General features: G+C 45.8%; 1 protein-coding gene across 1 annotated transcript; it reads left to right on the forward strand.

Moving 5' to 3' along the window:
* The first annotated feature begins 876 nt into the window (after positions 1-876).
* Positions 877-5,961, forward strand: LOC126672147 (uncharacterized). Its single transcript, XM_050366094.1, has 2 exons — positions 877-5,220; positions 5,320-5,961. Exons 1-2 carry the CDS (start codon positions 877-879, stop codon positions 5,959-5,961), a joined length of 4,986 nt encoding a protein of 1,661 aa, XP_050222051.1.
* The last annotated feature ends 4,850 nt before the right edge of the window (positions 5,962-10,811 follow it).

Here is a 10,811-nt window from a genome sequence, read left to right on the forward strand (position 1 = left end):
CAAATAAAATGACGAATTTTCGGCTATAATTAAACACTCTTGATACCGACCTAATAATATTCGAACTCCAAGCATCGCCTAACGAATGCTATGCTCGCCCAACGAGCCTCCAAATCTCCCATCGCCCATATCTGTCTCGGGCGGACTCATCCCGGTCTGCCATCTAGGCGACCTCATCCACTCCGTTCCCTGACACCCACTACCCGGGATAATCGGAAACGTGCCTTCACCATTATCAATAATCGTGGGGCAAACCCACGATTTACCAGATAACCACCGCCTTAAACTCATTATAAAAGGAAGCCACCGAACGCTGAGAAGGGTAAGCAGAAATCAGACTTAAATACTCTTACATTCATTTACCTACCAAAAAACCCTCTCTGACTTAAGCATCGGAGTGGCTTTCAGGCTGAGCAAGCCTGAGGTCCTTTGAGCTTATATTTGTTACTTGTGCAGGAAAAATAGTACAGGCGACCCCTTAAAGATCGACTTGTATCATTTGGTGCGGTGAGCGTGGAACTTATTAGTTTCGTCGTTCCTTTTAGATACTTTTCAGAATTTGCTTTTTCAAGAATGGATCCCCCACAAGATAATACTCTACCAGCTACCAACCGAGAAGACAGGGAAACAGAACCACCGGCCCTAAATCTGTTTCCCCCAACCAGCGAAGAAGGAGAAACCAGCGACCCCCTGGCGATAAGACAGACGATGCCTCCGATAGCCATAGCACCAGATGAAGGGCCAATCAACAACCAAGCAATGTTCAAGGCTTTCCTAGAAATCACCAGTCTACTCAAAGATATCAAACAGAGTATCTCGTTAAAATCGCCAGAACAGGGATCAGCGAAATCACCAGTACAGAAGTCAACGTCAACCATGGACAAGGGAAAAGAACCAATGCGAGAGGAAGATGCCCCTGAAAATTCCGCAAGGAAACAAAATGCCCCCATCATAATTCCAGACGAAGAACGTTGGATGGATGAACAACACACCCTCAAAGGCGGAGAAGAGCATCTGGAGGAAAAAGTCCGCCAAGTCATGAGCAGGCTTGGAATAAGATGTGAAGACGTGGACATCTCTCTTCGAAGTGACTCACCACTCGCAGATTTCATCATCTCTCACGAGTTCCCTACAAAGTTCAGATACCCCCCAAATTTGGAGTCGTACGATGGAACAGGCTGTCCCAAGAGCCATATTCACAAATTCCAAGCGGTGATCAATGTTCAGACAAACTTGGATCACGTACTATGTAAACTTTTTCCTACTACCTTAAAAGGTCTGGCGCAGGAATGGTACCAGAGTTTAAAGCCAGGATCAGTACTGACGTTCAAACAATTCTCAGGACTTTTTCAGGCTAGATTCGTAGCATGCATCCCTCAAAAGAAGCTATCCACAGATCTGCTGGCCATCATGCAATGGGAAGGAGAGACACTCAGGAAGTACGTAGAAAGATTCAATAAGGAGGCGATGCAGATAGAAGACCTGAGTCAGGAGATCGCCTACACAGCATTACTCAATGGAACTACCAACTCCGACCTACGAAAGGAATTATTGGCTAAATCGCCAAAATCATTTACCACACTGATGACCATCGCACATACACAGATCAGGGTGGATGATGGCCAGAGAGAAATAGAGAATCGCCTCGGACGGGTAGAAGAGCGAACGTTTGCAGAAAGAAGAAATGGGGACAGATCGCCCATAGGAAAGAGGTTCGGAGAAAAAGGCAATGACCATTTCAGAAACAAAAGGAAAAAAGACGAAGATAGGCGATATACGCCCCTGAACACAACCAGAACCAACGTACTGTTTTGGGTAAAAGACAGCCGAGAGAAGGTCAGATGGCCAAGGAAGATGAACGTTGCATCAGCCAGCAAAAGAGACAATAGCAAATACTGTGAATTTCACAGAGACAACGGCCACACCACAGATGAATGCTGGCACCTGAAGGAGGAGATAGAGAAATTGATAGAAAGGGGATCCCTTTCCCAGTTCGTAAAAAGGGACACCGAAGCCAGAGAGACAGAATCAGAAAGAAAGAAAGAGCGGAAAGAAGAAATCGCCAGAAGACCCAGACCAGAGCCAGCAGGCGTGGTTAATGTAATAATGGGCGGATCGACCGGAGGAGACAGCAATACTACAAGGAAGAAAGCTGCAAGAACAGTCTACTCGGTTAGCCCAGGTGCACCGAATGCTAAGAAATTCAGAAGCGTATCTTTTTCGGAGGTCGATAGTCATGGCTTATCAGTCCCCCATGAGGACGCCCTAGTTGTCAAGGGGCGACTCAACAATTTCGAGGTATCTCGGATGCTCGTAGACACGGGAAGTTCGGTAAACATGATCACGATGGAGGTGTTCGGCAGAATTGGGCTCAAGAAAGAAAATTTGACACATGTTACTACTCCACTAGTGGGACTAGGAGGCAAATCTGTACAGGTGGAAGGATCACTGGAGATAAACATCCAACTGGGGGATGGAGAGATCTACAAAGAGATCCGAGCAGAATTCATGGTGGTCAATATGGATTTCGCATACAATGCAATTCTCGGAAGGCCACTCTTGCACGATACATGCGCATCCATTTGCATGAGGTACCTACTAATGAAAATCCCAACCAGAGAAGGCGATGCCGAAGTCAGAGGATGCCAAAAGTCAGCCAGAGAAGCATACTTTACAGCTCTCAGGAAGGTACATATAACCTTGCCAGTACTAACAATGGAACCTCCAGAGAAGAAGGAAAGGGCGGAGCATTATGGGCGAACTGAGAAAATCGAATTATCCCCAGGAAAGGAGATAGAAGTGGGAGATGAGCTAGAAGAAAAAATCAGACGATCTCTGACCGAAAACCTCAGATCGCTTGGAGACTCCTTTGCCTGGACAACAGACGAATTGATCGGAGTAGACCCGGACGTCATATGTCATCGGTTAAACATAGCGACCGACGCGAAGGCAGTAATACAAAAGAAGAGAAGGCACTCGCCCGAAAAACAACTGGCCATCGCAGAAGAGATCGCCCGGTTAAAAGCAGCAAACGTGATCAAAGACGCCTATTACCCCAAGTGGGTAGCAAATGTGGTAATGGTAAAAAAGTCCAATGGCACTTACCGAATGTGCGTGGACTTCACAGATCTGAATAAAGCATGTCCCAAAGATAGTTTCCCACTTCCACACATTGATCAGTTAGTAGACTCCACAGCAGGTCACGCCCTCTATACATTCCTAGACGCCAAGGCGGGATATCACCAGATACCCATGGCACCTGAAGATCAGGAGAAGACGGCCTTCATAACGGACCAGGGATTATTTTGTTACAAGATGATGCCCTTCGGTCTGAAGAACGCAGGAGCCACATATCAGCGGCTGGTGAACTCAATATTCAGAGATCAGATAGGAAAACACATGGAAGTTTATGTGGATGACATGATTATCAAGAGCATCCGAGCTGAAGACCACCCAACAGATGTGAAGATAGTCCTGGAGACGCTAAAGAGATACCAGCTAAAACTCAATCCGGAAAAGTGCGTATTCGGAGTACCGGCAGGCAAGTTCTTGGGGTACATGGTCTCTCAGAGGGGTATCGAGGCTAACCCAGATAAAATCGAAGCGGTCTTAAAGATGACACCGCCACGGAGCATACATGAAGTCCAGAAGCTCAACGGTCGGATCACGGCTCTAGGTCGGTTCATGTCCTGCTCGGCAAAACGATGCCTGCCTTTCTTCAAAACCCTGAAACAGATCAAGAACTTCACATGGACCGCAGAATGCCAGCAGGCGTTTGAAGAATTGAAAAGCTTCCTATCCTCGCCCCCACTGTTGGCTAGACCAGATCCGGGCGACGTGTTATATTTATACATCTCTTGCTCTGACGAAACAATAGCAGGAGTATTGGTGTCGGAAAAAGGAGGCGAACAATACCCGATCTACTACATCAGCAAAGTACTCAGAGATGCGGAGCTGAGATACCCGAAGTTGGAGAAGCTGGCGCTATGCGTATACACCGCCACCATCAAGCTCCGACATTACTTCGAAGGACACCAAGTCATTGTACGGACCGACCAACCACTACGAAAAATCCTCCAGAAGGCAGAAACAAGTGGACGCATAGCAGAATGGGCCGTCAAAATAGGAAGTCTGGGCGTTATCTATGAAGCTCGGAAAGCACTGAAAGCACAAGCACTGGCCGACTTCTTCGCTGAACTAACATTCAAAGAACCCATGGAGGACAAAACGACTCCCTGGGAGATGCACGTCGATGGAGCAGTTTGCGGAGAAGGAGCAGGCATCGGAGTCGTGCTCAAAGGACCAGGAAAAATCCAAATGGAATACTCAGCAAGACTCGAGTTTCCAGCCTCCAACAACGTTGCGGAATATGAGGCGCTGATAACAGGGTTGCAACTATGCGAAGAGCTCAACATCTCCGAAGTCCAGATCTGCAGTGATTCACAACTGGTCGTGAACCAAGTCTCGGGGAACTTCGAGGTAAAGGAAGCTACATTGAAGAAGTACGCCAAGCAGGCCAAAACCTTCTTTGCCAATAATGGGCGATCCTGGTCGCTACAGCAAATACCCAGAGCAATGAATGGAAGATCCGACGAATTGGCAAAGTGGGCAGCAACGAAGAATTACGACCCAATGAGAAACATTCCTCATGAAATCAAACGACAACCTAGCTTTCAAGAAGAAATTGAGGAAGGCGAAGTACTGATGGTAGAAGGGGAAGAAACCTGGATGTCCCCCCTCACAGCATACCTGGCTAATGGAATACTCCCCGAGGATAAGAAGGAAGCCAAAAGGATAGTGATACTTTCATCAAAGTTCGGAATATACAACGGCCAGCTGTACAAACGGTCATTCACCCATCCCTGGCTAAGATGTGTGAACAAAGAAGAAGGGGAGTACATCATGAAAGAATTACATGAGGGGACCTGCGGAGCACATGACGGAGCATCAACACTGGTCAGGAAAGCACTACTACAAGGCTATTATTGGCCCACGATGAAAGAACAAGCTACAACGCTAGTAAGGGGATGCTGGCCTTGCCAGCAACATGCCTTGGTACCAAGAAAGCAAGCTTCAGAAATGAAACCCATCGGCAGTGCATGGCCGTTCGCCCAGTGGGGTATGGACATCCTGGGACCTCTCCCTTTGGCGACAGGACAACGGAAGTTCCTAGTAGTGGCAATCGACCACTTCACCAAATGGATAGAAGCGGAACCACTGGCAAAAATCACACAACAACGCATAACTAACTTTTTCTTTAGATCTATCTTGTGCAGGTTTGGAATACCGAAGGTGCTGATCACAGACAACGGAAAGCAGTTCGACTCAGCAAAGTTTAGAAAGTTTTGTGCCGAGTATCAAATCGACCTAAGGTTCACTTCGGTTTACCATCCACAATCGAATGGGCAAACCGAAGTGGCCAACAGAATCCTACTGGCCGGACTAAAAAGAAGACTAGACGAGTGCAAAGGAAGATGGGTAGAAGAACTCTACAGTGTCCTATGGAATTACCGTACCACCCCTAGAGAATCAACGGGCGAAACTCCATTCGCCCTAGCCTATGGAACGGAGGCTGTAATCCCTGTAGAGATCGGCGCACCCACGCCAAGGACAGAAGACAACCAGCTAAACCTAGAAGAAAACGAAGAAGAGCTCAGGAACAATCTAGATCTCCTGGTTGAAAAAATCAACAGATCAGACATCAGGATGGAAGCCTACAGACAAAAGATGGCCAAACATTTCAACAGCCATGTAAAGAAAAGAAAATTCAAACTAGGCGACTTAGTCATGCGAAAAACCGAAGTCAAAAAAGGAGAAGCAGGAAGTGGAAAACTGCAGCCAAACTGGGAAGGACCTTACACCATCAGCGAGGTCATCAAAGAAGGAACATTTAAACTCACCAACTCCATGGGAAGAATCATACCAAGGACATGGAACGCCAACAACTTGAGGAAAATTTAGTCACAATGGGTCGCCATCAGACATGATTAGTTATTCCTTAAGAAGTAGTATAATTAGTCAAGCAGTGTTCAGTTTCAATATTGTATTTCAATTCCTCCAAGTGATGTTTAATCACAGCATTATTTCAATTTCTACAAGTGATATTTCATCACATTACTGTATTTGAATTTATGCAAGTATTTTAATTTACCCTTGCTCGGACAAGGAATTTCCACAGATATCATCTCTTTACCATAGTTGTTGATTACTTAAAATATTTCCAAAGAGGAGAACTGACGAGTTCATTCCCAAAAAAGGAAAATACACAGTCGAAATATATATATCGCCTAAAATAAAGAGAACATAGAAGCTAACTGTCTCAAAAAAAAAAAAAAAAAAAGATATATATTAAAAAGAGGGCAAATGCCCCTCATGAAATTACAAAGGAAAATAAAATTCCTAACAAAAGAAAAGATACAAATGTACAAAGTGCATAACAAAAAAAAAGGGGGAATCTAAAGCTTGATGATCTCTGGCTCAACCTTCTCCGGGGCAGCCTCCTTGTTCCCCTCCAAGGTATTGGGGACAGATAGCCCCTCCTGCGAATCCCGCCTGGCTGAAGAAGAAGCATCGACATGAATGTTGCCAGAACGGGTGGGAGAAGGGACATCGGCAAGACTAAGAGGATCGGACCCTGGAAGGATAGACTCCAGGTCAGAAGGCCGATCCAATAAGTCCAGAGCAGCAAAAGGCCGCTCCGAAGATATAAGCAAGCCGAAGTCCTTCTCCTCAGGACTACCCCCCAAACCGGGAACAAGAGGCTTCTCGCCAGCCTTGGCAGGTCCCTGGACCCCTTGGGCAGACTGTTCGGCAACCTCAGCAGCACCTCCACCATCTTCAGACTTGATGGAGACAAACAAGTCTTGGGGAGAATCTGGCTCACTCTCACTGTTAACCCCCTCGGGAAAGCCATATAAGAATTCAACGTCCCCATCAGGATGACGCTCCAAGTAGGTACCCACGATGGCTTCAGTGAAGTCAGTCAGATCATTGGCTAGCTGGGCGGTGTTACGGCGACGCCTCTCCTTCTCACGAATCAGCCTGCCTCGCTTCAAATAAAGCCTCTTCTCAGCAACTGAGACTTTATCGTTAAGGGCCGTGACGGTGGTATCGAACTCCTTCTTGAGATCGTCATAATCAGTGCTTTTCAACACCACCTCTGCCGCCAGATTTTTATTTTCCTTCTTAAGGCGGGCGACCTCCTCAGACAGCACCCGCTGCTGCTTCACAGCACTCTCCCTCTCCCTGGATAATCTATCAACATCAGCACGAAGAGAGTCCAGCTTCTGAGTACACCCGCCATGTACGCTGCGAAGGGAGTCATACTTTCCCTTCAACAGCTTGTACTCCGTCTTCAACTTCACCTGCATCTCATCGTCGTTAAGACGGTTGGAGCGGTATTGACGGATGGCATAGGCAACCTAAACATAAAATAAAACTGAGTTAGAAAATAACCATCACGGGAAGAAGAAGGCAAAATGCTAAAGATAGAAAATTCAAACCTTTGCCAGGTTGGAAAAACAATCGTCCATCAGTGCGTGGTCCGGCCTCTTCAAATAATAGTCAACGTCCGAAGGGCAGCAGGAACCCCGGAAGATGTCATGGGCAACGGCAGGACAACGTACAGTGGCGTCGGCCCCATACTTCTGAAGGAGCAGGTCGACCTGAGTCACCATCACATCCCTCTTAGGCCTTTTCATCGAAGGTCCCTCCCCCTCAGTATCTTCGCCCCCTGAAGAAGGAGCTCGCCTTTTGCTACCGGTCGAAGCAGCCGGGGCAGTTTGGGGAGCCGGAGGAAGGGGTCGGGAAAGCTTCTCCTTCGCAGGAACCTCCATCTTATCCTTCCCCTTACCAGTGTAAGAGGGAACAGCAGGAGGAGGAGGGCCAGTGACAGGTTCCTTTATCTGGAAACCCGGTAGCACCACCCTAGGAGTGGGAGCAGAATCATCACCCTTCTGAGAAGAAGGTGGCTTGCCTCCAGCCGTGGAAGGAACATCGCCTCCTTTCTTAGCAGGCGCCTTCTTAGCCTCAGAAGACGGCTTGGGATCAGCTTGGGGAAGGGCCTCCCTCTCTCGAGCCTCTCGACGAGCTCTCCTGTCCTCCATGACCTTCTGCTGAAGTTCCTTGAAGTTCGGCACTGAAAAGTCAAAGGAAAGAAAATTCAAAAAAACGCTTCACAAAAATTAAAAGGGAATAAAAACTTCATGGTACAAACAAGGTACCAGAAGGACTAAGAGGCATAGAAGAAATATTAAGAGGGGAAGAAAGCAGTGGTTCGCCCATATCAGGGAACTCGTCTCCATTATCGGGCGATGTCTCCCTCTTGTCCTCACTCTTCTTCCTCTTTCCCCCTTTTTCACCCTGCACTCTCTTATTTCTCTTGGAGGCGACACTTTGGTCCCAGCCGAAATAGGAATTTATCAGATTCACTACGTGCACCTTAGCGCCACCTCGAAGCAGACGCAACGTCTCTTTATCAACCTCGCTCAGGTTCGCCTTTTCCAACTTAAGGGGCCCTTCCACAAAAACATTCGGAATGGAGCCCCAACCCCCTTCCTTCTTGGCGATGACGAAGTTACCTTTCCACCGCTTCAAAGAATTGGGAAGGCCAGTGAAGGGAGATCTCCCGGGTTGCAAGTAGAAGAACTCGTCGCTTTTCTTCCTCCCCAGAGAATAGATCGCCCTAACAATCTCGTAGCCCACCTGTCTCTTCAGTTGGAGACCACGAATAAAAACTCCGGTCAAGTGACGGTGGGCATTAGGATGGAGTTGACCCAAGGGGATCTTAAAATTATCGAACACTTCTTGGGTAAAGAGGTCGAGTGGTAGCCTCAAACCCGCCTCAAAATCGTCAACAAAAAGCAACTGTTCATCATCCTTCAAGACCTGGCTAACAGCCGAACCCTCAGATGGAATCCGAAGGCTGATGAAGGGGGGAATTTCGTACCTCGCCCTAATCCAAACTAGGGCTTCTTGACCCAGACTGATAGGCCACTCAGACAAGGGCTTTTTCTTACTAGAAGATGTCCCAGAGGAGACTTTACGTCTTTTAAAAACAAAATCCTCCTCGTCTCCTTCGTCATCACCCAGTTCACCATCTCCACCCTCATCTCCACCAACGTCCTCAAGGGGAACCTCGCCCTCTGGCCCTCTGTCATCAACACCCTCCTCACTATCAGGGATCACCTTCTGAGACAACCCTTCCTCGTCAGATGACAACTCAACAAGGGTGGCAAGAGGAGCAGGGTAAGTAGGGTCACTGGCAGAACTCTCAGAAGAAGAGGAAGAAGAAGGGGAAGACATTGAAATCCTTAATGTAGACATCCTAAGAATATACTATCTGAAGGCAAACAAGAAGAAGGAAACAAGAAGACAAACAAAAATAGCTAAACCACTTACTGATTAAAAGAGAAAGTCTGGTGCTATGTAACTCGAAGAAAACCTGGCTGGAGAAATACGTCAACAGAAATACAGAATCAAAGAGAAAATTAACAGAAAAGCAGAGAGAAAAATTAAGAGTAAAAAACTTTTAATTAAAGAATATGTACCTCTTTTATACACTCGAATGCCTGACAGCAGGAAACTCCTCGAAATAATCAATGGAAAACCAAAAGTCGCGTTCTTTTATAGTCAAAAAACGCTTCAGATTCGTAACCGTTGCAGGAAACGTTTGAAATTCAAGTTGTTTCGAAAATTTCGGAAATTCGAATTTTGAAAATTGGCGCTTCAAGTCTTTGACTTAGCAAGATTATAAGGGGGGGACATCTGATACCGACCTAATAATATTCGAACTCCAAGCATCGCCTAACGAATGCTATGCTCGCCCAACGAGCCTCCAAATCTCCCATCGCCCATATCTGTCTCGGGCGGACTCATCCCGGTCTGCCATCTAGGCGACCTCATCCACTCCGTTCCCTGACACCCACTACCCGGGATAATCGGAAACGTGCCTTCACCATTATCAATAATCGTGGGGCAAACCCACGATTTACCAGATAACCACCGCCTTAAACTCATTATAAAAGGAAGCCACCGAACGCTGAGAAGGGTAAGCAGAAATCAGACTTAAATACTCTTACATTCATTTACCTACCAAAAAACCCTCTCTGACTTAAGCATCGGAGTGGCTTTCAGGCTGAGCAAGCCTGAGGTCCTTTGAGCTTATATTTGTTACTTGTGCAGGAAAAATAGTACAGGCGACCCCTTAAAGATCGACTTGTATCAACTCTTATTGATTCTCATTCTTATACTAATTTATTGAACCAAACAACATATGCAAACAATTATTTCCATTTCATTTCAATTTTAATTCTCATTTTTAACGTTGAATCTAATTGGCCCTTAAATTGTTTTACACTTAAAATTGAAATCAAATTATATTATAGTATTCAAAATAATTGGTTCACTTTAGTCAATTTGATTTACTTGGTCAATTCAATTATAATCGATTACTGCATAGTCAATACATAAAAATCAGCAAGTTCTGATATAGGTGTCATGCAATTGAGTGATAATTTAATTTCTTAAATAACGTCTTAGTTTCGAATCTGAAGATTATAAAAAAAAAATATATAGTTTAGGAGAATTTTTTTTGTTTTATTGTGGATTTCTATTGTTAGAATACCGAATTAATAGGAATAATTTCAAAGCAAAATTTATGAATAATTAGGCTAATAATCACCCATGACCCCTGACCTTTAGAGCTAAGTGCACAAAACTCCCTGATACTTAAAAACGGATGCTAAACCCCCTGATATTAGGCTTATAATCACCCATGGCCTCTAAACTCCAAATATGACAAAAATACACCT

The sequence above is a fragment of the Mercurialis annua genome, linkage group LG1-X, assembly GCF_937616625.2.
Source record: "Mercurialis annua linkage group LG1-X, ddMerAnnu1.2, whole genome shotgun sequence".
In the NCBI taxonomy this organism is placed as follows: Eukaryota; Viridiplantae; Streptophyta; class Magnoliopsida; order Malpighiales; family Euphorbiaceae; genus Mercurialis; species Mercurialis annua.

Excerpts from the sequence above, each read along its gene's own strand:
- LOC126672147 (XM_050366094.1), top strand. The coding sequence starts at position 877 with ATGGACAAGGGAAAAGAACCAATGCGAGAGGAAGATGCCCCTGAAAAT. Across the intron at positions 5,221-5,319 it reads GGATAGAAGCGGAACCACTG|TTCGACTCAGCAAAGTTTAG; the intron begins GCAAAAATCACA and ends AACGGAAAGCAG.